The sequence below is a fragment of the Sus scrofa genome, chromosome 4, assembly GCF_054392235.1.
Source record: "Sus scrofa isolate SSC_HxYL_T2T_F1_AM1 chromosome 4, Sscrofa_HxYL_maternal_Yorkshire_Landrace_v2.0, whole genome shotgun sequence".
Taxonomy (NCBI): domain Eukaryota; kingdom Metazoa; phylum Chordata; class Mammalia; order Artiodactyla; family Suidae; genus Sus; species Sus scrofa.
The window spans coordinates 128626371-128653551 of NC_139386.1; the positions used below are offsets into that span (position 1 = coordinate 128626371).

The 27181-nt window shown below is 53.7% G+C and overlaps 1 protein-coding gene across 7 annotated transcripts in view; it reads left to right on the forward strand.

The window, feature by feature from the left end:
* Nucleotides 1–26462, forward strand: part of ABCA4 (ATP binding cassette subfamily A member 4) — a 156746-nt gene extending 130284 nt beyond the window's left edge. For 3 of the 7 annotated variants that reach the window (XM_085023904.1, XM_085023906.1, XM_085023902.1), the window contains 15 exons: nt 2222–2399; nt 6199–6314; nt 7343–7490; nt 10396–10519; nt 10832–10961; nt 13808–13928; nt 14311–14373; nt 15394–15500; nt 18037–18178; nt 19418–19552; nt 20291–20394; nt 20480–20572; nt 22488–22737; nt 24302–24391; nt 25690–26462. In XM_085023904.1, coding sequence (XP_084880030.1) covers nt 2222–2399; nt 6199–6314; nt 7343–7490; nt 10396–10519; nt 10832–10961; nt 13808–13928; nt 14311–14373; nt 15394–15500; nt 18037–18178; nt 19418–19552; nt 20291–20394; nt 20480–20572; nt 22488–22737; nt 24302–24391; nt 25690–25725 — 1837 coding nt within the window. In that variant the 3' untranslated portion in view covers nt 25726–26462. Of the gene's footprint in view, nt 1–2221; nt 2400–6198; nt 6315–7342; nt 7491–10395; nt 10520–10831; nt 10962–13807; nt 13929–14310; nt 14374–15393; nt 15501–18036; nt 18179–19417; nt 19553–20290; nt 20395–20479; nt 20573–22487; nt 22738–24301; nt 24392–24872; nt 25213–25689 lie in introns of those variants that run through there. The other 4 variants (XM_085023903.1, XM_085023900.1, XM_085023901.1 and 1 more) reach the window with 2 other exon arrangements.
* Nucleotides 26463–27181: the final 719 nt, after the last annotated feature.

Consider the following 27181-nt stretch of genomic DNA (forward strand, 5'->3'; position numbering starts at 1 on the left):
GGAATACACCTAACCAAAGAGGTAAAGGACCTATATGCCGAGAACTATAAAACCTTAATCAAAGAAATCAAAGAAGATGTAAAAAAATGGAAAGATATTCCGTGTTCCTGGATTGGAAAAATCAATATTGTGAAAATGGCCATCCTACCCAAAGCAATCTACAGATTCAATGCAATCCCTATCAAATTACCCATGACATTTTTCACAGAACTAGAACAAACAATCCAAACATTTATATGGAACCACAAAAGACCCAGAATCGCCAAAGCAATCCTGAGAAACAAAAACCAAGCAGGAGGCATAACTCTCCCAGACTTCAAGAAATACTACAAAGCCACAGTCATCAAAACAGTGTGGTACTGGTATCAAAACAGACAGACAGACCAATGGAACAGAATAGAGAATCTGGAAATTAACCCTGACACCTATGGTCAATTAATCTTTGACAAGGGAGGCAAGAACATAAAATGGGAAAAGGAAAGTCTATTCAGCAAGCATTGCTGGGAAACCTGGACAGCTGTATGCAAAGCAATGAAACTAGAACACACCCTCACACCATGCACAAAAATAAACTCCAAATGGCTGAAAGACTTAAATATACGACAGGACACCATCAAACTCCTAGAAGAAAACATAGGCAAAACACTCTCTGACATCAACATCATGAATATTTTCTCAGGTCAGTCTCCCAAAGCAATAGAAACTAGAGCAAAAATAAACCCATGGGACCTCATCAAACTGAAAAGCTTTTGCACAGCAAAGGAAACCCAAAAGAAAACAAAAAGACAACTTACAGAATGGGAGAAAATAGTTTCAAATGATGCAACTGACAAGGGCTTAATCTCTAGAATATACAAGCAACTTATACAACTCAACAGCAAAAAAACCAATCAATCAATGGAAAAATGGGCAAAAGACCTGAATAGACATTTCTCCAAAGAAGATATACAGATGGCCAACAAACACATGAAAAAATGCTCAACATCGCTGATTATAAGAGAAATGCAAATCAAAACTACCATGAGATACCACCTCACACCAGTCAGAATGGCCATCATTAATAAATCCACAAATAACAAGTGCTGGAGGGGCTGTGGAGAAAAGGGAACCCTCCTGCACTGTTGGTGGGAATGTAAACTGGTACAGCCACTATGGAGAACAGTTTGGAGATACCTTAGAAATCTATACATAGAACTTCCATATGACCCTGCAATCCCACTCTTGGGCATCTATCCGGACAAAGCTCTACTTAAAAGAGACACATGCACCCGCATGTTCATTGCAGCACTATTCACAATAGCCAGGACATGGAAACAATCCAAATGTCCATCGACAGAGGATTGGATTCGGAAGATGTGGTATATATACACGATGGAATACTACTCAGCCATTAAAAAGGATGACATCATGCCATTTGCAGCAACATGGATGGAACTAGAGAATCTCATACTGAGTGAAATGAGCCAGAAAGACAAAGACAAATACCATATGACATCACTTATAACTGGAATCTAATATCCAGCACAAATGAACATCTCCTCAGAAAAGAAAATCAATCATGGACTTGGAGAAGAGACTTGTGGTTGCCTGATGGGAGGGGGAGGGAGTGGGAGGGATCGGGAGCTTGGGCTTATCAGTCACAACGTAGAATAGATTTACAAGGAGATCCCGCTGAATAGCATTGAGAACTATGTCTAGATACTCATGTTGCAACAGAAGAAATGGTGGGGGGAAAAACTGTAATTGTAATGTATACATGTAAGGATAACCTGACCCCCTTGCTGTACAGTGGGAAAATAAAATAAAATTTAATATAAAAAAAAAAAAAAATTCAAACTCTTGAATTTTTTAGACAAATTATTAGAACTAGTAAGAGCATTATAGTATAGGAGATTAACATAAAATCCATTTCTATACACCATCAACAAATAAGTAGAAAGTTAAATAAAAAGAAAATGTATCTAGACTTTTATACTAACAGGGAACAACATTCGCTATTAACCTGAACATTTAATGTTAACCTCGAACAGGAAACCCACGAATATCCGCTTAACCTTGACCCAGTTTGATTTAGACCGCGCCTCGGGCTGATGAGCTCCAGGCTGGGGAAGGGGATTCTGGAGACGGGTCGCTGGGGTCCCTGGGGCTGGGTGGGGCCTCTCAGAGCCTGACTTTCTCCTCCTCCCCTTCCTCTCTCCCTGTGGCCCCCGTCCTTCTGCAGGCTGACCACTTCAGTGGACGCTGCGGTGGCCATCTGCGTGATTTTCGCCATGTCCTTCATCCCTGCCAGCTTTGTCCTCTATTTGATCCAGGAGAGGGTGAGCCAAGCCAAGCACCTCCAGTTTGTCAGCGGAGTGAGCCCCACCACCTACTGGCTGACCAGCTTCCTCTGGGACATGGTAAGCGTCAGCTCCCAGCACCGCGCTCCCACCACGGGCTGGCGTGTGAGTCTGCCCTGACTGAGGGGACGCTTCCGGCGAGGGGCACTGCTGGCAGGTGCTGTGCCAAGGGCCGGGGCTGGGGCAAGGCGCGGCACTCAGCTTGGCAACTGCTGAGGGGGGCTGTGCTCACCCTGCACGGAGGGGCCCTCGACCCACCGCATAATCACTGCCCCGCAGGCCTGAGGCTGGCCTTCCTGGGCCTGCCTGCCTGGAGCTGAAGAGGGAGCCAAGAGGTCAGTCCTTCACCCATGTCCTCTTTTTAAATCCTGTCCCACCCTCCAAGGGGAAAAAATGAACCTCCCGGAACAATTTTTAAAGTAAATCCTACCACCCCCCATACTGCATTCTTAGGCTAAAAGATTTATTGGTTGTTTATCTGACATCCAGATTTAACTGGGCGTTTCCATATGTGTCTTTGCTACGTCTGGCAACCCTACCTAGTGGCCTGATTTTGCTTTCCCAAAGGAATCGGGTCTTCACTGTATCGGATTACCTACACTTTAGGGAAGGTGAAGAAAACCTTATGTGTCAAACCAGCAGCAGACTACCTACCACCGCTCTCCCAATCAGGGTCAGGGGGAAGAGGGCGCTCAGGACGGGTTACTTGATGACGGGCCACAGCGTCAAAACCAGGCGATGGCAAAGGCCTGGTTGCAGCGGCGGGAGGGGGTCGTTGGGACACCCACTCCAGTCTCTTCCGGGCGTCCTGGGTAACTTTCGTCCCGACAGTCTCAGACCAGTGCGTCTCCGGGTGAACACATCGGGACGGAGACAACACCCACGGCCTTCTCCACCGTGGCTTTAGTAACGACGGCAAATATTAGGGTTTACGAAGACATGGTTTTTTCATCCTACTCAACTAACTAAGCTGCCATCGCTTAGTGACACCACCATGGAAATTACCCGCGGCAGCTCATCGTCCCTCCCTCTCTGTCCACACGAGGAAACTCTTACGAACACACGGGGAGGCGGTCAGAGCCCCTAAGCCTCACGTGGGACAAGAATGCGACTTTGAGGCGCCCGTTCGGGCCCTGCGCTTTAAACGTGAGAGGAGGGGCGAGGCTCCCCTGCCCTGAAAAGCTGTGTTTTGCATTCTCCTTTTTTTTTTTTCTAAAGAAAGGGAATAAAATTTACCCTTGGGGCTGACCCCTGCCTGTGCCTGGCTCCAGAAATCTCTGAGCCCAAGGAGAAATTTGTGGTGAGAAGGACAGAGTGGGGGTCTGAATGGGAGGTGATGCTGGCGAGGCAGTCACTTGGCGAGCTGATGAAGAGGTAGGAGATGGTGAATATGGCCCCAGCAGGCTTGCTGATGCTCTAGAACTTTAAGGCTGGTCTGGAATGTGAACTCAAGCAGCTTAGCACCCTCGTTAGCCAGTGATAAAAAACGACATTGAAAAAAAAAAAAAAAAGAATGTAAGATTCCCGTCGTGGCGCAGTGGTTAACGGGCGCAGACCTAGAAAAAGACAAAAACAAAAACAAAAACAAACTGACATTGGTCTAGGGGTCATTGCTGAATAAATGAGCAAACGATTACTGCTTACATCATTCACTTGGCACACATGGGATGTAAGTTCTTACTTTTTTATGTATCATCTTTTTTTCTTTCCTTTTAAATTTAGAAAGAATCACAAACTTACAGAAACACTGTACACACAGTTTCTTCCTGAGCCTGCTTACAAGATGCCCCTTCAACACACGCTTCACACACGCACACCACCCCTCCGCACCCCTGGTGTGTGCCTCGTACCACCGAGAACACACTCCCTACAATCACAACACACCCGCCAACACCAGGAAACTAGCACCGCAGGCTCACCCCATCGAATCCTCAGACCTCACCCAAGTTTCATCAGTGGCCCCAATAATGCCTTTTATAGACAAGGACGTAGCTCAGAATCAGGCGTTACACTTCGCTGCCCTGTCTCTTCAGTCTCCTTCAGCCTGGAAAGGTTCCTCGGTCTTTCCTTAACACTCATGACCTTGACACTTTTGAAGATGATAGCCAGGTATTTTTCAGAATGTGCCTTGATTTGTGTTTGTCTGATGTACCCTCTTGATTAGATCAAGGCCGTGCAGCAGTCTTAGGAAGGGATGTGCTCTCTCCTTCTCACTGTCCCTACCAGGTAGCTCTGATTTCAGTTTGTCCTGGTCTGATGGTGTCACTTCGGTCAGTTGGTTAAGGTGGTGTCTGCTAAGCTTCTTCACTATAAAGTTACTCTTCCCTCCTTATAATTAATAAGAATGGGGGGTCACTTGTTTGTTATCAGACTTTCCGTTTAATCAAGTATTTACCTTTGGAGTCGTGGTTTCCGTGATGCCATTCGAGCTGATTTTGGTGCTCTGATTATCCATTCTGGCCAGGGGAGCCTTCAAGCTCCAGGGCCCTTGACTTGGGCCCCAGGCTCCTTGTTTCCTGCCACAGCTCACCCTGCTCCTCCCCCACCCTACCTGGAGCCAGCCCTCCCCACCAGGAGCTCTGGTTCCCTGCAGTGGCAATTGCCCCTCACATACCAGGATCTGGGCCTTAGCTCTGTTCACCGCCCCTGGGGATCTGTGGCTCCCGGGCCTCTCAGGAGACAGGACGCGGTGAAATACGCAATCGTGTTCTTAGACCTGCATCTCTACCTCTCCATCTGGTCCCTGAACACAACCGAACGAAACACTCCCCAAAACCACTGGTTCCAACCCAGCACCACAGGCTCACTCTGGTTTTCTCTCTTTCCATATTTTTTTTTTATTTTTATTTTTTTATATTTTGTCTTTTTTGCCATTTCTGGGGCTGCTCCTGCGGCATATGGAGATTCCCAGGCTAGGGGTCCAATTGGAGCTGTAGCCACCGGCCTACACGACAGCCACAGCAATGTGGGATCCGAGCCGCGTCTGCGACCTATACCACAGCTCACAGCAACGCCAGATCCTTAACCCACTGAGCAAAGCCAGGGACTGAACCCCCAACCTCATGGTTCCTAGTCAGATTTGTTAACCACTGAGCCACGACAGGAACTCTTCTTTCCATATTTTTAACTCCCTTCTCCACAAGCAAGAAGCTGGTTTCTTTTGTCCCTGAGCCATGTACCAACCTGAGCACCACACCTGTACGTGGTACGTCCCTGACTCTGCCTCATCCTCTCCTCCCCTGCTGCCCCCGCAGGGGGAGGTCCTCCTCGTTCTGCTCTGGCTCCGATACCCCACACCACATCCCCCCCTGTAAGGCACCCTCCTGACCCCACTTAGACTCCAGCCTGCCCCCGCCCCCTCATCTGTCCCCTCGCCCTTCACGTGCTCTCATTCTGCTTGGGGACCACCGGGACTCCTCCCTGGCCCCCGCCCTGGCTGCCCACCGTCCCTGTCCATCCTGATGGCTTTAGAACCCAGTCGTGTGTGAAGGGAAGGGAAGAAGTGATGACAGGGTTTCCTCTATTTGACCTGTGAGGCCAAGGACGTAAGTTTTTCTGAGTTCTGGAGACCTGCTTAGAAAGTAGGATCAACAGAACTCTGTGACTAATGAGAAAGAGAGAAGGAGAGCCTAAGCGGAATGTTCTATTCGTTCTTTCACCAGATACCCCGGAAAGTGCCCTGGGCAGGGAGATGCAGGGGGTAGGAGGACTCAGGACAGTAACACATAAGACCCATTCAGACAGACAGACTCTCAGAACAAAAGCGCTGCAGGAGCCTGGCCCTGCCCTCCTCCAGAGGTGTTGCGAAACAGGGCATCGGTGCGGGAGGTTAAGAGCCCCTCGCCTCTCTTGCCTCCAGATGAATTACGCTGTGAGCGCCGCGCTGGTGGTGAGCATCTTCGTCGGGTTTCAGAAGAAAGCCTACACGTCCCCGGACAACCTTCCCGCCCTGGTTGCTCTGCTCCTGCTGTACGGGTGAGCTGTGGGCCTGAGCTAATGCTGCCAGAGGGAAGCCCGGGGAGGGGCCTGCTCTTCTGACACAACGTTGGGCTTTCCAGAGGCAAAGTCAGGTTCCAGCTTCCAGCAGGGGCTGCAGCTGCTGGCCAGGAACCTGCCTGCCTTCTGTTTCGACTCCACGCATGCAAGGATTCCTACAGCCCAGTCCATGCAGGGACAGTGGGCTACCCCACACGGCCTGAATCTTAATCTCGTCCCACTCAAACTGTGGCCTGACCAAAGTCTGGAAATCCATCACTGCCCAGCTCCTCACCCAGCTCTGAAGCTGATATACCTGTGGCTGCCCTGTCCATTTCAGTGTCTCCATCTGGACCGGCCAAGAGTTACTGGCACGTAGGAAAAGATTGCAGCAGAAAAGCTGCTCCTGGGTCAGGGCTAGAGAATAATGCAGGGGTTAATCCGGTAGAATTACAGAGCAAAGCTTGCAACTTATGTCCAAGCCCACACTTACTATGTATGTGACTGTGAACAAGTCATCCACCCCCTTGGGGCCTCAGTTTCCTCCTCCGTAAAATGGGGTTGGTGACACCTGGCCCTTCCTCTGGGGCCAGTAGTCTTGCTGGAGCAATGGCCTCCATTCGTCTGTTTGGAAACGGAGTTCAGGAAGCAGTGACCGTGACACCTCAGCTCCAGGGACCTAACTGTAGAGACGAGCCTGCTGGGACCTCAGTCCAGCTTTGCTGATCCAGGCTGGAGTGGGAAGCGCTGCAGGTAGAGGACCCCGGACGCCTGTGCAAGGCTCTGGAACTGACACGCACATTCACAGCTGCCATCTCATCTGCTCGTCACAAAACCCCATGAGGTGGCCAGGGAGGCACTGTTACATCCACGCAGAGAAGGGGAGCAGAGATCAAGGGAAGGACCATGTCTTTGGCTCCCCCGGGACTCTCACCAGTCAAACGCGGGGGGAGAACGCATTATATCCCGGGGAGCAGCAGACGGATGGGAGGAAGGGCTCCGCCCACTGAGCTGTGTCACCCCCACAGGTGGGCGGTCATTCCCATGATGTACCCAGCGTCCTTCCTCTTTGACGTCCCCAGCACAGCCTACGTGGCCTTAGCTTGTGCTAATCTGTTCATCGGCATCAACAGCAGTGCCATCACCTTCGTCTTGGAATTATTTGAGAATAACCAGGTAAGCAGGACTTCCTTGGCTTCTTCGTTTGATTATTAGGATTCTAAAGAGGATGTGATGGTCGGGCAGAGCCAGAGGCAATCCTGTGTCTACATGGATCTCCCTCCCTCTTTCCTTCCTTTCTTCCTTCCTTCCTTCCTTTCTTTGTCTTTCTTTGTCTTTCTTTCTTTCTCTGTTCATTTGTGTGCTCTGGGGATCATAGTTTCCTGAACTCATTCTGCAGGTTATAAATGACCTTTCATAAGCCTAGGCTTTTAGATCTTCTTACTCCTTCAGGAAGTTCTCCTTGGGGACTTTGGGTTTAGATTTTACACACACACACACAGATAATGCATTCCTGTGATTTCAAAAGTTTAAAAGCACGAAGCCATAAAAGTCTCCATCCTGTTTCTGTTCCCCACCCGCCTAGTTCCCTTCTCCAGAGGCAACTTTCATTTGAGTTTCTACGTGTTCTGGAGACGTATGAGCAGACACGTACATACGCTTTCTCCGCATTTCTTACCCATATTGTAGGAGCACTGCATGTCCTCCTCCACAGGAAGCTTAGTCCAGAGGTCAGGAATTTGTAGCCCTGAATGGCTCATTTCTATGAGCCGTGAAGTCCGGTGTCCCATCCACCCCCTCCAGACTTATCCTTGCCCAGAAAGAACCGGCCAGAATGAATCCTAAAAAGTGGCAGTGGCTCCAGGGCTGTCTTTGCTCCACACCCCCTCTCCCAGTCCCTGCGTCTGAGGCCTGGCCATGCTGGCCTGGGGACACCCCCAGGGATCGGTGGGCTCTCCCCGTGTGCCCGTGTCCCCTGCGCTTCTCCAGCCTTTCCCTCCCTCGGAAGGTGGGTACCAGCCAGTGCACCTGCCCGTCGCCCTGTGGCCCCACCCCACTCCCACCTCTGGGCCCTGCTGGGAAGACCCAGAGCAGACCTGCACTGACCCCTGGCCGCACCTCCTGGGAGTGGCTTCTTCCCAGACCTTGGAAGGCTCTCTGTGGTTACTAAGCAAGAAGCAAAACCCGTCTGTCCCATGACTGATCAAAAACATGCCCCATCACAGTCAGACCCCAGAAGGGAGGTGGACAGGAACACAGACCCCACCGCTGCCCGGGGCAGCCCAGCAGACTCAAAATGCGGCTCTTCAGAGCTGTTTTTGTCACCAGCTACTGCCCACTAAGTCTTAGGAGAATGTGCTACATCAGAATAATTTAAAAGTCAGCTTAAAGCAACTCAGAGCCTCCTCCCTCCTGTGGGCTGCGCTCATTCAGCCAATGACTGAGCACCAGCACCTTCCCTGCATAAAAGCCAGTAGCTTTCACACATATTGTGGAACAGACAGATGCTGCAGAATTTCCCAGGACCCCACAGGAGGCTCCCCAGTCACACGGCATCCACCAGGTCAGCACCCTGGGAGGGACGAACCTATAAACACGTGGGACCGCGTGTCCTGCCCCGAAACTCCCCTCCCAGGCAGGAAGTGACCTGTGCCCCAAGTTAGGAGCTGATGGAAACCCCCACACAATGTCCCATTAGGCAGCGTGAGGCAGAACAGCAAAGAAATCAGATAGATGAAAGACTACAGACCCGAGTGGGCCGAAGAGCTGGATTGGGGGTCGGGAGGGTCTTCCTAGAGGGGTTCACTTTGAGCCTGGCCTAGAATAAGTAGAATTTTAGTAGCCCATCAAATCCATAACGAAGTATCTACTGTGCACTCGTCATTGTGCAAGCTGTTTAGGAGGGACGCCAAAATAACTTGGACCCAGTTCCCACCCTCTGGAGACCACTGGCTAGTGGAGAAAATAGGCAGGTAAAAAAATAATTAGGAGTTCCCTCTGTGGCTCAGCAGGTTAAGAACCTGACTAGTATCCATGGGGATGCACGTTCGATCGCTGGCCTCGCTCGTGGGTTAAGGATCCAGAGTTGTCATGAGCTATGGTGTAGGTTGCAGATGCGGCTTGGATCTGGCGTGGCTGTGGCTGTGGTGTAGGCCGGCAGCTACAGCTCCGATCGACCCCTAGCCTGGGAACCTCCATATGCCATGGGTGCGGCATTTAAAAAAAAAAAAAATGGCAATGTGGTAAGTGCTGAAAAAGAGACTTGGATATTTTACCATGGGAACTGGAGAGGCTCATGAAAGAAAGGGCTATTCGAGCCAGATTCCCAGAAAAGGACAGGACTCTGCCAGAGAGCAGGCAGGGAAAGGGCATTCTTTCCCGCTAACAGCAATGGTTAATAGAAGCCGCAGGTGCAAAGACCCAGAGGCAAAAGAGCACAGTGCCTTCCGGGAGGGGTGTGCGGGAGCATGGGGAGAGGCAGAGAAAAAGATGAGGTAACGCAAGCTAAGGGTGCGGGCTGGAGGGGAGGGCCGTGCTGGAGCAGGGGATGGGCCAGAAAAGTGGGTCAGCCTCACCCTCTGTGTCCCCTCTGTCCGACGTTGACCCTCAAGGCTCAGGCAGCAAGCCCAGTCTGCCAGCTGAAAACAAGTCCTGCCACCTCAACCCAGACACCAGGGAGGGTCTCCGGCCGTCTTTCCTACTGGTAACAGGTGCAGACAGGTGAAGCTGCCCTGTAGGCGCTGAGAAGCAGAGCTAGAGGATGCTCAGGGCCCCACTCCCCTTTGGCACCAGCTGGGCTAAGATAGATCCCCAGTGATGGCTCACAGCAGCTGCCTCACCTGGTGACATAAGCCTTGGAGGGCCTGTGTCATTTCAAAGGCTTCAGTGAAAGCTCCCCAGGCAGGCTGCCGGCTAGAGGCACCTCTCGTGAGGAGTCCAAAGCCTCCTATCTGCTGCACTACTAGGGCCCCTCTGGTTCTGCCCCATAGGGGTGTCCAGGACCACCCCCCCAACACTGCACTTAGGAGGGGGCAGGTGGGCTTGGTCCCCCTTGCTGCCTGTCTGCTTTTCTGTATTTCAGACACTGCTCAGGTTCAATGCCATGCTGAGGAAGCTGCTCATCATCTTCCCCCACTTCTGCCTGGGCCGGGGCCTCATTGACCTGGCGCTGAGCCAGGCTGTGACAGACGTCTATGCCCGGTTTGGTGGGTAGCAGTCAGGTGGTTCTGGATCCCCCAAGGCCGGGAGGGCTGTGATGGAACTCCAAGGACAGACCTCGGGCTGGGGCACCTGGCTATCGGGAGCCCCCTTTCCATGGCTGGGGGCCCAGGAGGGGTGCGTAGCTCCTGACTTCCCCACGCTGACTTGAGGAGCCAAGATGAGACGCGGGCATGGCTGTGACGTCGTCCCTTTCATAAGCCTGGTCTAGCTGAGCCGAGGCTTGGGCTGAGCTCCTTAGGGACAGCCGAGGCAGCTAAGTGGATTTAATTCCTGTCCTCGCGTCTAACTCAACCCAGGTGAGGAGCACTCCTCCAGTCCCTTCCAGTGGGAGCTGATCGGGAAGAACCTGGCTGCCATGGCAGCAGAAGGGGTGGTGTACTTCCTCCTGACCCTCCTCATCCAGCACCAGTTCTTCTTCCGCCGATGGTGAGCTCCTGCTGCTGCTCTGAGGGTGCCGGGGCCAGCTCCTTGGGACCGTCAGGGGACGGCCTTCACATCCAGGTGGTCATCCCTTTACGCATGAGCCCCGCTCCACAAAGTTCTGTGCGTTCTCAGAGCCGAGCTTGTTCTGAATAACACAAGGAGAGACACATTAAAATGGGCACATTAGGGAACTCCCGTTGTGGCTCAGTGGGTTAAGAACCCGACTAGCATCCACGAGGACATGGGTGGGATCCCAGGCCCCACCCAGTGGGTTAAGGATCCGGTGTGGCCATGAGCTGTGGTGTAGGTCACAGATGCAACTCAAATCTGCTGTGGCTGTGGCTGTGGCTGTGGCCAGCAGCTGCAGCTCCAATTCAAACCCTGGCCTGAGAACTTCCATATGCTGCAAAAAGCAAAAAGAAAAAGAAAAAAAGAGGCACATTAGAATTTGTGAGGGATTTAAACTTTAAAATGTTTAAGGAGTTCTCTTGTGGTGCATTGGGCTAAAGATCCAGCATTGTCACTGCTGTGGCTTGGGTGGCTGCTATGGAGCAGATTTGATCCCTGGCCCAGGAACTTCCACATGCCACAGGTGCAGCCAAATAAATAAACAAACTTTGGAGTGTTTAAAATACAATGCTCTGAAGTTCGGTCACTCATATTTAATCCTACGTGTTCATTAACGCATATTAAGTTGGGTCACAGCCTAGCAAAGGATAATGGCTGATGGTTCTCCGGAGCACCAGCACAGAGATTTATGCACTGTAAGAAAACAGACCAGGCAGGCCCTGTGCTCACGAGATGTGTGAGTCAGGACAGGGCAGGAAGGGGACAGTATGGGTGGTGGCTGAGGTGAGGCAGCCAGGTGCAGGGGTTGGGGCTTGGCGGTTGCAGGGAAAGGGGACCCTCACCCCTCTAGTTGTGCCTGTCTTCCCCGGGCTCTTGCCTGAGCCCTGCCTCCTTCCTAAGTGGGTGCTCAGGTTTCCAGAAGGCAGCCCGGCTGCAGCGCAGGCTGACGTGCAGTGGGCTCAGCCCAGAGCTGGGCCTGCCAGTCCCTGGGCGCTCGGAACAAGCTTTCCTGGGCAGCGTCTTCTCTTAACCCCTCATCCTCTCCGGCTGACGGTGGTCACGCGGAAATACGGATTCAGAGGGCTGTCTTGAGGTCTGATCCCCAGGGAGTTGAGTTGTGGGTATCATAGCTGTCTCCCCACACAAAGGGGTTATGAGGACAGAATGAGATAGCGGGTCTTAACACACTTAGAATAATGACCAGAAAGTGGTTCTGGGATGGGCGACGGCAGAGGGTGGTCAGGGGACCCTCAGCCTTTGCAGACCCCCTAAGGAGCCTGGGCAGGAGGCGGCGGGGGGAGTGGTTGACCCGGGCAGACTCATTAGCTTCTAACTCTGTGTCAACACAGTTGACTGCATCCTGCCCACCGCCCTAGGCCTGAAAGAGGACAGAGATGCGTTCCACAGTCTGGCTTCAAGGCGCTCCCGGCCATGCTGGTCCCGAGGGGCAACCAGGAAAAGAGAGGACGAGGAGGGAGGAAGAGAGGGCGCTCTCGGTAGAGGATGTGTCTGCGGGGAGGGGGTGGCCCGGAGACAAGGCAGACAGCAGCGACCCCTCACCTTGCGAGGCCTGGAAGTTAAGCCTGAGGGCAGCAGAAAGCTGTTGGGGCATTTTGTTGTTTGTTTGCTTGTTTTTCTGGCCACACCCGCAGCACATGGAAGTTTCCAGGCTAGGAGTGGCAGGAGCTGCAGCTGCTGGCCTACGCCACAGCCACGGCAGCTCGGGATCTTTAGCCCACCGAGGGAGGCCAGGGATAGAACCCGCATCCCCACAGACATTATGTTGGGTTCTTAACCGCTGAGCCACTATGGGAACTCCTGTTGGGGTGTTTTAATCCGGGGAACGACATGATCTGCCAGGACTAGATGCAGAGAGGCCAGACAGGAAGCCACTTTGGCACCCGGGCCAGAGACAGTGGTAGCCTGGAAAGGACCGAAGCCAGGAGCAGACGGAGTCGAGTAAGCCGCTTGGAGAAGGAGTGGGACGTTCGTTTGACAAGGCTTAGTCACGGACTGGCGGGAGGGAGGGAAGACGTCGGCCGGGGTGGTCGGGAGGCTCAGAGGAGAGGCTGTGGCTTTAAGCATGACGAGGGTTCCGCGTGGCAGGGCAGGGAGTGCCCACAGGGGCTCAGAGCTGGGAGAGGCTAGCATGGGCTGGGGACCACGGTAGGTCAGAGGGCGGGGTGGAGGGGGTAGATCAAGCGGATGGGGAGGGCAGGTGGGGCCTGACTGCCGGGCTCTGGCTTCCAGCGGCGAGTTAGGGCCTTAACCTACAGCCGATGGAGAACTGCTGCGGGGCCAGGAGACCACCCGAGACCCCAAGAGAAGCAGGAGGCTTGTGCTAGTGACTCCCATTTGCTGAGTTCTCACCATAGAGCAAGGGCTTTATAGCAGTCACAGCTGCCAGGCTCTGAGTCTCCAGTCTGCCACTGTGCCAAGTTCGTCTCCACCGCAGTCCTGTTTGGCAGGTCCTCTCTTCTCCTCACCCCCGAGTGGGGGGAATCGAGGAACCCTTCCTCCGTTGAAGGAATTGAGGTTAGGGAGGTTTGGCCCAAGGAGAGGCCGGGACTGGAGCCCAGGGCTGACCCTGGGCCGAGCGCTCGTGCTCTCTGCCTGCTGCCCTGTGCCTCTCCTGCGGGGAGTCGTCTGGGGCCTCAAGCCTTAGCGGACGGAGGGCCAGGCGGGGGCAGAAGCCAGGGAGAGGACTTCGAATTGAGATGAGAAGGACAGCACCCAGGACGAGGTACACCCGCCTGCGCTGTCCTCTTCCCTTCCTCCAGGACGACAGAGCCGGCCACGGAGCCCATCGACAATGAAGATGATGATGTGGCTGAAGAAAGACAAAGAATTATCGGTGGGGGAACTAAAACTGATATCTTAAGGCTAAATGAACTAACCAAGGTAAGGGGCTAGATGCAGGCTTGTTCGTTTGGAGGTGCCAGTTGGACCAGAGATGGCAGGCCGACGTTGTAACTTGCCTTCTGGAGAAGAGGCGATACGCTTATGCAGGCAGTTCCTCTCTTGTTTTATGGGGGCTTTCATCTGTGTTGTGACCTGTCTTCATGCAATGCACTTTCCTGTCTCGTCTTGGGCCCGGACTCAGGCCCCAGCGACCTGCACCGCTCAGGCTCCTCTGTGCGTTTCCGCACAGCGGGTCCACCTCCTGGGGCCCACGGCACCGCTCTGCTCACCTGTGTCGCTGTGTCACCTTCACCTGAACCACCCTCTGCCCTGCCGCTCTCACCCGTCTCAGCACTCAGTCCACCTTCTCTGGCTCTTGCAGATCTACCCAGGCGCGTCCAGCCCGGCGGTGGACAGGCTGTGCGTGGGAGTCCGGCCCGGAGAGGTGGGTGGTCCGCAGGCCCCCCTGCACGCAGAGGCCGCTCCCGCATGCATCTCGTCTCCACTCAAACAGAGCTAGTGAGCAGACACAAAGCCCCGGCCAGCTGGTCTGTCCACTTTCTAGTAGCCGTAGGACAAAAGCGGTGAAGTTAATCGCAATCATTAACTGTAGCCAGTATACCTGGAATAGTATCACGTCCTCACGTAACTCATAGAAAACGTTATTCGTGAGATACTTTGCACTCTTTTTGTCGTGGTTCTAAGTCTTCAAAATCCAGTGTGTGTCCTGCCTTACCACACACGTAGCTGCATTTGAGGGCACAGCAGCCGCTGCTGAGGAAGAAAACTTGCCACTCCTACTGCCTCTTAGGTGCTGGGCCGGGACTCTGTGAACTGGCCTCACACAAGCCAGATGCACAAGAGAAAGACAGAAGCTTGTCAGCCCGTGCGTCGCACACACGCGGGGAGCTGCCGGACCTGAGGGGGTGGTTACAGTGCGGGCTCGGGCAGCGTCTTAGCAAAGGACCACGACAGCTCGAGAGAGGTCACAAGACGCAGCAATGGAACAGTTGCCAGGGCGGGCAGCTGCAGGAGGGCCAGCGGGTGGGAGACCAGTGGTAGGGGACGGTCAGTAAAGTCTGCCACACGGACTCTCCGGTGCCGCCTCCAGGCTGGCACGGGTCTCTGAGGTGTCTCCAGTGATGAGCTTCTGTCCGTCTGGGTGGAGAGGAAGGGGGAGCAGCTCGTAACGTCATGTCCTGCTTTGATGCAAAAAGGGGGGGCGCAGAGAGCTCTTCACGTATCTGCCTCTCCTCATTTGCCCTCAGCCCCAAGTCTTCTTCTGCCGAAAGGGCACATTCGGCCACCTGGCACCATGCATGGCTCGCGACCAAAAGGCAGCACAGGTCTAAAAGGCCATCTTCCCCCTGCCCCCGCCACATACACACACACTCTCACCCTGGGGCCTGACACTGCGGGCCGGCCGGGCTCTCGGGTGAGGCCCGTCCTCTGTGTCCGCCCTCAGTGCTTTGGCCTCCTGGGAGTGAACGGAGCTGGCAAAACGACCACGTTCAAGATGCTCACTGGGGACACCACAGTGACCTCAGGAGATGCCACCGTAGCAGGCAAGAGGTGAGTGTCCTGCTCATCCTGTCTCAGGCTCTCTCCCCCAGGACCCGGGCCGGTCCCTGTCCCACGTAGGAAGGAGGAGCATCCGCCCTGCCCCTGGGAGCCTGAGAGGCCTGTGCCGAGGGTGGACCGCCCAGCGAACATGGTCCAAAAAGTCTGAGACGCAGACTCCTGGAAAATTGAACTGTTAGCCTGAATTCTCAGAAAGTTCTGGGAAGCACCAAATCAGTGGTTCTTAGTCTTTTGTGTGTTATTAGTATCCGACCCTTTGAGCATCTGAGGCGCACACGCACCTCCTTCCTATAAAAACACACCATTGGTTCCTGTTTCCTCCCTCCAGACATTTCTGCAAACAGTTTCTGGGAATTTACTGAGCGCTGAAGCACATTTCTGACCCCACGGGAACCCCTGGGCCCCAGGTTCAGACTCCTGTGATGAAGCATCCTCTCTGAGTTTCTACACGGGGCTGGTTCAGGGACCCTCAGCGCCCTTGCTCTGCATTGGCTACGTCTACACCGATGCTCGGCCTTGCAGGTCAAGGTTCCTTTATAAAGGGGAGACGGGCGTGTGCCCTTGGAGTGCGGGAGGGCGCCTGCGGCTCTGTCATAAGGAGCATGGAAATAGACGGGGCAGGACAGAGGACACAAGCTGGCACTTGTCTGCCTCTCCCCAGGCTGCTCCTTGGACAGCAGCGCTCACACACACTAGATGCCCAGAGAACACTCTGCCCTGGTCTGTAACGCAGAGGTGGGCCCTGCTGACATCTAACCAGCTGCAGCCTGACCGGGGCCTCTGTGCCTCACCAGAAAGCCATCCTCAGTGTGGCCCGATGCTACCGCAGGGGAGGCCCGAGCATCCTCCGCTGGCTCGGACGGGATGATTTGCTTCCCCAGCCTTCCCTGTTGGGTCTAGAGCAAAGGAAATGGCAGAGGTGAAGCCAGGCCGTGGCCAGGTCTATCTCACCTTCAGATCCAGCCTAGCTTGCAGCCATGCCCGTGCCTTCCTGGTGGAAACCGAAGGGGAGAGGCAGGGGTGGAGGGCAAGGGGACGCGGTGGGATTTACCATGAGACCTCAGGGCAGCGTTCACGTGGGACATGTCCGATGCCCAGAAGGTAAAACCAAGACGGAGGCTAGAAAGGAACTATAGCTTTAGGACACAGGATCGGGGGGTTCCCTTCGTGGCTCAGTGCTCAACGAACCTGACTAGGATCCATGAAGATGTGGGTTCGATCCCTGGACTCACTCAGTGGGTTAAGCATCCGGCATCGCTGTGAGCTGTGGTGTAGGTCACAGACACTGCTCAGATCCAGCCTGCCTGTGGCTGTGGTGTAGGCCGGCAGCTGTAGCTCCGATTCGACCCCTAGCCTGGGAATTTCCATATGCTGTGGTGCAGGTGCAGCCCTGAAAAGCAAAAAAAAAAAAGAAGACACAGGATTGAGGTTCTTTGGTGGAGTGGCAGCTCCTGTGAATTGGGTGGAGTAGCCTCCTTGCTCCCCTGGATGGTTTTGATGGGCCCGCCCTACCTAAGTGGCTTCAGCACAGTGGGGAACTGGAGGGCCCCTCTGTGGCCCAGCCTGTTGCAGCCATCCTTTATTCATAGACCCTAAGCAAGAAGGGGAGGGAGAAGAAATCAGACCAGCCCATGGACAGTTCATTTTCTCATCAGGGCAGTCTGTTTTCAAGTGGGGGAGAGTGTATTGGTCAAAGGGAGTGGACAAACCTCAGTTCACTTCATTTCTCCATCTCTGCTGCCAGCCTCTCGCTCTGAGTGGTGATCTGATTAGTTCTTCTTCTGTTGACTGTGTCTCTGCCAAGAAATACAAATGGAGAAATATACTTCCACTGAGAAGCATGTGTCTTCTCTAGCTACTTCCCAAATATTTGAAAGGGATCAAAGGCCACTGGTCATTTTCATAAATTTGGTCTTCCCTTTGTTTTTCAACCACAGGGGAGGTGACCCAATCCGAAAGCATAGCTGACTTTGGGTAACAGGTACTCAGTTTATCATAAACAGGGAAACTTGGGGGAATCTGACTGGATTCACAGCTCACAACTCCTGGAGTTAATCAGTTAATCAGTGTCTAACTAAAGAGCCCCTGCTTTGATTCTTAAATGTCATGCATGTTTCTAAAGCAAAATAGAAGAGCAGGGCAGCTTTTTTTTTTTTTTTTTAATTTTGCTTTTTTAGGGCCACACTCACAGAATATGCACGTTCCCAGGCTAGGGGTCCAATCGGAGCTACAGCTGCTGGCCTAAACCACAGCCATAGCAACACCAGATCCAAGCCACATCTTCAACCTATACCACAGCTCACAGCAACACCAGATCCTTAATCCTCTGAGCGAGGCCAGGGATCGAACCCGCAACCTAGTCGGATTCGTTTCCACTGCACAACAGTGGTTCCTAGTCGGATTCGTTTCCACTGCACAACAGTGGGAACTCCAGCTTTCTTTTCTAATTGGCAGCAACCCCTCCAGCCCCAGAGCGCTGGGCACCCCCTTTGGAAGGAAACCTGCTCACTGCCTTTTCTTCTTGCAGTATTTTAACCAATATTGCTGACGTCCATCAAAGCATGGGCTACTGTCCGCAGTTTGATGCCATCGACGACCTGCTTACAGGGCGAGAACATCTCCACCTTTACGCACGGCTTCGGGGTGTGCCAGCCGAGGAAATCAAGAGGGTAAAACATGGCCGTGGTGCCCACTCAGGAGTCTGTAAACCGTGAGCCTGTTTCATGAGCGTATTTATTTAAGATGGGAAAGCTGGGGCCAGCCATCCCCATGTATTCATCCAACAAAAGCTTACTGAGTGTCTGCCGTGTGCCGAGAACTGTTCTAGAAAACGGGGGTATAGCAGTGAACAAAACAGACAAAAAATTCCTGTCTTCATATCTAAAAAATGATATATGTATTGACCCTTTGATCTAGCAATGCCACTTCTGGGCATTTTACCCTGGAGACACCTCCCACAGTTGACAACGTTTATGCACAAGTGATTCACTGCGTTTTAGTCATAAAACATTGGAAATTAGCTCAATGTTCAGCCATAGGAAACTGGCTGAATAACTTATGACAAATATACACAATAAGATCCTATGCAGATATAAAAACAAAACAAAACAAAATCTCTGTGACCCGATACGGAGTTATTTCTAGGCGATATTGTGAAGTGAAAAAGAGCAAAGGGCCCAAGAGCAGACACCGAAAAGACAAACAAATAAAGTGTACGATACGCAAGAATAAAAAGTCCTCGGGGAAAAACAAAGCAGGGGTTGGGGCGGGGTTTGCACGTCCAGGTCGGCTGCCCAGGGACAGCTCGCAGAGGAAGAGTCATGGGGCTGGGGCGGGGGGGAACATTCCGGGAGAGGTGCCGAGGGCAGAAGCACCGTGGGCTTGTCTCTGGTGACCTCCTCAAAGCACTGCTCTAATCTGCCATCCCTCTGTGTATCCGGTCATCGGTCACCACCCCCAAGCCCCCAAGTCCAGCACCCAGTACAGTGCCTGGCTCGGAGGAGGTGCTCAGGAAGGGTGTACCAGATGTGCCCACAAGACGCCTAGTGCGGCCTCGATGAGGTCTGGCACCCACCGTCTCTCCAAGAGCCCCTGGGGTGCTTCCTCTCCCACTCCTGGCCGGAGTCCAGGACACCGGCTGAGAAGCTGGAGGCCGTTTTTCGGGGAGCTGCACCCCAGGGGTACAGAGCTGACCGAACCACTCTGGGATCTAAGGCTCAGAGAGCCAAGGAGACTCTGGCCTTGAAGGCCACCAGCCACCCCGTGAGCCAGCAGGCGGTCCTGTGTCAGCCTTGCTGAGTTGTCGTCCTGAAGGTGTGACATCTGGGAGCTCAAGGCTGTGGGTTAGTGGAGGTCTGGTGTGTTGGCTTGTCTGCTTTTCCCAGGTGGGATCTCTTCCTCCTCCCCAGGTGACAGACTGGAGTATTCAGAGCCTGGGCCTGTCCCTCTACGCAGACTGCCTGGCCGGCACCTACAGCGGAGGCAATAAGCGGAAACTCTCCACAGCCATCGCGCTGATAGGCTGCCCGCCGCTCCTGCTGCTGGTGAGGGGACCACCACGGGGCCCCCAGGGCCAGCAGGAGCCAAGAGCTGCATCTCTGTGATTAGACCCGCAGACTTAGAAAACGCAGCGCTCCGCCTCTGTTCCCTCTACTGCTCGTTTTGAGCAGGTCAGCCCCGTGTTTGGCTCCCAGCTGGAGTCACGACCCGCCCTCAGTTCCTGGGAAACCTCCTGTGGGGCCGCAGGCGCGCAGCAGGGTAGTCAGCCCCTCTGCAGAAGGTCGGTGTCCAGACAAAACTGACCACTGCCCGAGGAGGCCCATTTCCTAATTGGACAGGAGCCCTCCTGGAGCAAAGGCTCATGGGGGTCTCAGCACAGCTGGACCAGGCCCGAGGCCCCTGCAGTCTGGGCTTTGTGAGAGCACAGGCCACCAGATTGGAGGGACCCTGAAAAGTCACCTGAGCTATCTTCCTGCCTCCCTGCGAACATTATGTATGGAATTTTTCCTTTCGTTAAGATAACTCCATGGTGGCCCTCACCAACCTTAAGCCATTCGTGGGCGAACGGGTCAGAAGCGTGCCCGAGGCTTCTTCACCCTCCTGACTCACCTCCTGCCCTCCCTGCCCTGCGCCGGCCTCCGGTCTTCCCCACCGGGGAGTGACTTTTGTGCATCATCTGCCAGCGAGCAGAGCTGCCCCAGGGAGTCAGCCACGGAGGCTGCCAGACCCAGGAGAGGCTGGCTCCCAGCGCGGCCCCTGCCCTCTCTGCCCCCGCCCCCCAGGACGAGCCCACCACGGGCATGGACCCCCAGGCTCGCCGCATGCTGTGGAATACCATCATGGGCATCATCAGAGAAGGGAGAGCTGTGGTCCTCACCTCCCACAGGCAAGAGATTCCCGGGGGCTGGGGTGGAGCAGGGGTCCCTGAGCTGCTGTCCCCCCAGCCCTGACGTGCTGTCCCCCAACCCCAGCATGGAGGAGTGCGAGGCCCTGTGCACCCGGCTGGCCATCATGGTGAAGGGCGCCTTCCAGTGTCTGGGCACCACTCAGCACCTCAAGTACAAGTAAGGACGTGGTAGCTGTGGCCTTTGTCACCTTCCGGGGGGAAGGGGGGACTCGGCCAGGCCCTGTGCTCTCTGCTGACCCGTGGGAGAGTCCTTCTGCTCCTCACCCTCGGGCGGAGGAGTCTGGCCCTCATTCTGCCACCGCAAATGGAGAAAACCCAAGTGCGGGGTCGGGCCCGCCCTCCTGGGCCCTCCGCCTGTGGCTGGAGGGTCCCCGTGTCTCCAGATGCAGATGCTGATGGGGACAGATGCAGAGCCCGGCTGGGTGAGGGAGGCCACTGCCAGGGCTTGGTCATCCCGCCTCTTGGCACCAGATGCAGCCCCCATGACCTGTTTTATTTAATAAGAGTCTTCAACCAGCTCAGGAAGGAGTTGGAGACCCAACAGCCTGCGCAGTCGGTTTTCCTTTCTGGCGTAGCTCATGCTTTTGAGTTTGAGGAACAACCATGTAATAAATCACAGACCAGCAAGGTCAGTAAGGACTACCCTGTCCCTGCAAAGTGTAAACTGCTGTAAATAACGTGCTGTCAACGGCAGTTCGTGTGCCGAAGCGGACCATGACTTAAAATATGATTTTGGGAGTTCCCATCGTGGCACAGCGGAAACGAATCCTACTAGGAACATGAGGTTGTGGGTTTGATCCTTGGCCTCGCTCAGTGGGTTAAGGATCCGGCGTTACCATGAGCTGTGGTATGGATCGCAAACTCGGCTCGGATCTGGCCTTGCTGTGGCTCTGGCATAGGCCAGCAGCAACAGCTCCAATTCCACCCCCTAGCCTGGGAGCCTTTATATGCCATGGGTGCGGCCCTACATATATATATATATATATATGATTTTAATAATAATGCTATGCTCCCTTGTCTTATGGTCTATCTTATGGACAGGAAGGGTGGACTTAGAGTTATCATTCATTTATCAAACACACTTTTGAGAGCCCAGAGCAGAGAAGTCACCGAGCCAGCTGGTGAAAGGAAGAGCCCTACCTCACGCTTTGCCTCCATGTGCCCAGGGCAGTCTTGCACGGTACACATCACGCTCAGAGACGTCACAGGGACAAATGACGGAGAAAGGGCTAGCAAATTAGCTGCATTTGGACATTTGATCCATGGCTTCTTGAGCAGCTATGGCTTGGACACTGCACAGATCTCGGGGGGTGGGGGGACACTTCAGCGTGTGACACAGACGTGTGTCAGCAACTTGCAGTGTCCACCTGCTGGAGACATGGGTGCTCCCTACTCCTCCCCCCTCAACAGCCCCCTGGGAGAGCAGGTGAGAGGGAATGTAGGATGGGCAGTCTTCCGGGGCTGAAAGGTAAAGGCATTTTACTGCAGAGGCAACACCCCTTGATCGCAGAAGGAGCGCTGGATCTGTGCACCCTGACCCACGGGGGAAGGCAAGCCAGCTGGCCAGGCCCTCCCTCTCTGTGGACCAGTCTTTATTCACAAGGGAGTGGCCTGGGGAGGGCAGGAGGGAAGCCCCTCCTAGGCAGCTGCATTTGTCTGGAGGCTTCCAGGTCCTAAGCCCTTACTCCACCTGGCCAGTTTCTTAAAGGGCCAGACTGTCTTTCCCCCACTGAGTGAGCGCCGGCCCCACGCGCCCTGGGGGGCAGCCTGTGACTCCCCCGCACAGGGCTGGAACCGCCTGTGCCTGCAGCAGTGTGTTAGAGGGAAAGGAGCAGGGCACAGCCGCGTCGCCGGGAGGTGGACCCAGGAGGCCCATTTCACCACCCAGACCTCTAAAAACCGCTATCACACCACTTCTGCAGGAACCGCCGGGGTTTTTTAAATCCGAGTTTTAGACATGCACAGGGCCTTTCACCCGCAGCGCTCTGGTTGAGTCTGGTCCTCCCTCTGGGCTTTTGCCTGGGACCCGGCTGCTAACGGGCCTGGGCCACGCCACTGTGTGCGTCCCCCAGGTTTGGAGACGGCTACATCGTCACGATGAAAATCAAGTCGCCGAAGGACGACCTGCTTCCCGACCTGGGCGCCGTGGAGCAGTTCTTCCGGGGGAGCTTCCCGGGCAGCGTGCTGCGGGAGCGGCACCACAACATGCTCCAGTTCCAGGTCGCCTCCGCCTCCCTGGCCAGGATCTTCCGGCTGCTGGTCTCGCACAAGGACAGCCTGCTCGTCGAGGAGTACTCGGTCACGCAGACCACGCTGGACCAGGCGAGTGGGCGGCCGCCGCGGGGCGCAGGTGGGCGGGGCGGACCGGGAGGGCGGGGCGGACCGCGCCCGGGCCCGCGCCCTGGGTCTCCGTCCCCCGGCCGCCGCCGCCGGGCTTGGGGTGTCGCAGAGTCCTTCCTCAGGGCTCTTAGTCATCCGCAGGCCTCGGTGGTCATTCTGACCTCATCCTTCCCGCCACCCTAGGACGGTATTTCTCCTTCCCGGTTGGTGGCGGCGGCCCCCTTTTTTTCTCTTCAAAGCCACTTTACGGATGCGTAATTTCCATCCAGTAAAAAGCACCCATTGAAAGCATACACGTCAGTGAGTTTTGATCAGTGTGTGTGCCACGTGTCAGGTTTTTTAGTGTGATCCCTCTTCTGCTGTGGGAAAACGCGCACACACACAGACATCTACACTCATATATGTCGCACGGTTGAGCATTTCAGGTGGCATTACACCTCTGTGGCATTAAGTGTATTCACATCATTATGCCACCATCACCACCGTCTCCAGAAACTGTTCAGCTTCCCCGAGTAGAACTCTGCATCCATCAAGCAGTACTCCCCAGTAACCACCCCCAGCCACCGCTGTACTTTCTGTTGGCTGCTCCTCAAGCCCCTGTAAGTGGACTCATAGAGTATTTGTTCTTTGGTATCTAACTTATTTCAGTTAACCTAATGCCTTCAAGGTTTGCTCAGGTGTTAGCCTGTGTCAGACTAGCCTTCCTTTTTAAGGCTGAATAAGATTCAGTTGTATGTATATGCCATCTTTTGTGTATCTCTTCATCTGTAGAAAGATTTGTTTCTGGTCTTATTGGTTGTTTTTGTTTGTTTGTTGGCTGCCCCTGCAGCGTATGGAATTCCTGGGCCAAGCATCAGATCCAAGCCATAGTTTCAACCTAAGCCACAGCTGTGGCAACGCCAGATCCTTAAACCCACTGTGCCAGGCCAAGGATTGAACCTGTGTCCCAACCCTTCCAAGACACCTCCAATCCCATTGTGCCACAGCAGGAACTCCTGCTTTGTTTTGTTTTTTAAATAAGTGACCTGATCCACTGCAGTGGTGCCAGGTCCTTAACCCACTGAGCCATCTGGGAACTCCCTATTGGGTTTTTGTCTGTTTGTTTTTAAAATAGACTTCCTTAAAGTAAAGCAATGGAAAGAGGCAAGCCTCTGTTCACGCTCTGAGGCTGGCTCTCAGCATCTTCGTGGCAGCATAAGCAGATGGAGGCAGAGACAGGAGTTGGTCATGCTGCACGTGGACTAGAGAACAGAAAAGGGACTCACTCCTGCTTTTTGGTTTTGGAGGCTTTTGTTTCTCCTTTAGAGCTTTACGAGGATGCTGCTACCTGAGAAGCTGCCTTGCTTCGTTGATCTTTTACCCTCCCACAGTGCTTCTTGGGCTTAGCTCACAGGTCTAAGAAAAAGCCCTGTGCCCTGCGCAGGACAGCAGCTGCTCCCGCAGGGCGGGATGTCACCTGTGCAAAAGCAGGAGCAAAGTGGGCGGGTGGGTGTAGGGTGCTGTTCCTGGAAGCATCTACCTACTCTTGCTCTTCTCTTGCCTCCAGGTGTTTGTGAACTTTGCTAAACAGCAGACTGAAATGACGCACGACTTCCCTCTGCACCCGCGAGCGGCTGGAGCCAGCCGACAGGCCAAGGTACCCCTGCTGCTCCTGCCTGAACACTGCTTGAGGCAGATCCTTGGCTCAGGGACCCAGCTGGTCCCCAAGGCCCAGACGTGCCTCCTGCAGAAAGCCCCCCGCTTCCAGCCCCCTCCTCCTCCTGCCATGTGTCACCTGCTCTGTGCTGAAGGACTCTTCAGTCCGTAGTTGTGTGGGTTCCTCTTATAGTCAGGAAACCTTTGGATGATATGGTAAAGAGAGCTTTTGAACAGAACTTTCCCACATGTTCTTGCTTATAGCAAAAAACAAAAAAACAAAAAGCTTGGATTTTGGTAATCAGCAGGGAAGATAAGAGATAATGTTACGTTTCGGTTGTTGGTACTGGACATAGATGTCTGGTCCTGTGTTTGGGTTTCTAAGGAAGGAAGTGAACTGGCAGTCATTTCAATGATGGACTCACTTGGTTGGATCAAGGATTATTGTCTGTTTTAGGAAGAGGGCTCTCTGTTCTTTACAGAAATATCAAGATGATGGATGGAGAAACAATAGAAGGTATTTATCATGGCCTGTGATAGCTCTTAGGATAGGTGCCTCCAGGTTCGCGCCCGGACACAGCACCCCATGTACGGAGCACATTCGTCCCAGCTCCCCAGAAAGAGAACAAGAGAAGGAGCTGGAGAAGGTACCTGAGGGGGGGCCAGGGCCCAGGTGCCTTGGCTTAAGCCTGGGGTGTTAAATGCTCACGTTAACGCAGCCATTCTCTCCTGACCTCGCTGGAGAGTAAATCACAACCAGAGCATTTTCCCAATAAGAAAAGATATGTAAAGTCTTATTTCCCATAAAGTTCTCAGAAAAACCAGGTACAGGCAATGATTGAAACACTTCTTTCCAAGGCGCTACTTGTGAATTCTCCCCTTTTCTCTTGACCAGTGGAGACCTAAAAACTACTTGGTAAGGCTGACCTGGCCCCGAAAGAACTAAGTAAAAGCACCTGTCCACGGAAAGAGTTTTGCTGAGATTTCTTTCTCATTTATAAATCTTATAGTTGCAGTTTACGCCAATAGGTAATTATCCTTTGAGAGCCACTTGCCGTTATAAATCCCTGCTATAACTCAGAATATGTAATTGGGTAGCAAAAGTGCTTCCTAGAACTAAATGAGTTTCTATAATGAGTTTGCGATTCAAAACCTAACTCGGACTCTGTGGCACATACCATCTTCATAAAGGTTTGCAAAAATTCTTCTGCGTAACGCAGTACATTAATGAGTGCTTTGAAAAATAATAATTGCCTTCTTGTTCCCATTATCCCACTTTAAAATAATGTTCCTCCGTAGGAAGTGGACAAAGGCAATCCCGCGCCTCAGAGATGACCTAAATGACGACTGTTGGGCTTTTAAGGCAGAGCATGATAACTTTCTTAGGCACAGTCACAGCCATTGGACACGGCACAGAGGGCGTAGATGCCCTCTAAGATGCCAGCAGGTGTGCACACAGGGACCCATGCCCCCTTTAAAACCTCGGGGCTGGAGAGTCAGAGCACCTGTGGGATCATCTGGCCCAGCCTTTTCACCGACGAGGAAACAAGCATAGCCCGTAAGCTTAGGTGACCAGCGCCCTCTGCTGAGCTTCCTTCAGAGCTTGATTGACAGCTGTTGAACCTCAAGTCTCAAAGCCATCCCGCCATCCCTTCAGCAAACGTTGATGAGGACCTGAGGACCGTTCATCTGCTCGCCTTCCACGGTGCTTGACCGCTGCAGCGGAAAGGAGCCCAGGGCAGCTAGCACAGCCGGCACCTTTGCCACGTGGTCATCTGCTGGGATCGGCCAACATAAGTGATCCCTCGGCATCAGAAACAAACGCATGCGGGGTATACAGCGAACTCCAGATGGGCTCTTTTGGAAGGAAACCAGGACTCGCTGGCCTGGAACATCTGGGGTGAAACTGACCCAGCCAGCTAAGCACAAACCCTTCTCATCCACAGAAGTAGAAATCTGGGTTCATCTCCTGGTGGCTGTGGCCTCATACTGCCCTCATTTCGAGTGGATCTACTTTTTTCTGTGTGTGTTTTATCTTTAATGTGTAAATAAAACGCAAGCTGCTGATCCCAGCTCTCCGATGTCATTGATCTCCGTGTGCGCACCACCAGGTGTCGTTTATTTATGCGTTTATTTTGTCTTTTTGCCATTTCTTGGGCCGCTCCCACGGCATGTGGGAGCCTACACCACAGCCGCAGCAGTGCGGGATCCTTAATCCACGGAGCAAGGCCAGGGATGGAACCCTAACCTCGTGGTGCTCCAGTCGGATTTGTTACCCACTGAGCCAGGACGGGAACTCCGCCAGGCGTCGTTTTAGACCTTCTTTGTGCCTGTGTGGCTTCCTGTCCTGGCGAGAGCTTCGGTGAGAGTTTTTGCCACAGGAGTGCGCGTCGGCAAGATTCTGCAAAGCTGTGGTGAAAATGCAAGGACTGGTTTTCTGTCGGCTCTGCTTCGTAGGGGTAGGGATGGAGTAGGCACAGGTGGTTGTAGGAGTCCCAGTAGGGGATCATAGATAGAGAGGGAACCCCTGGAGACGCTGGGCGGCCACTGTCATCAGCACAAGGCAGGCTTGCTTGACTGGGGGAGGTGCGAGAATTGCCTCAGGTCATGGGGGCGGGGGGGATGGGATGAGGCCTGCATTCAGATTCAGACCCAGGGCCACGGGTTGCAGTCTGCCCTTCAGCTGATTTCAATACAGACTTACCGGATACTAGGGAGGAGCTACTTACTCCTCCCGGAAAAGAAGAGGCGGGCCTTTCCAACCCCCACGCCCCTTGGAGGATAAAAGCTT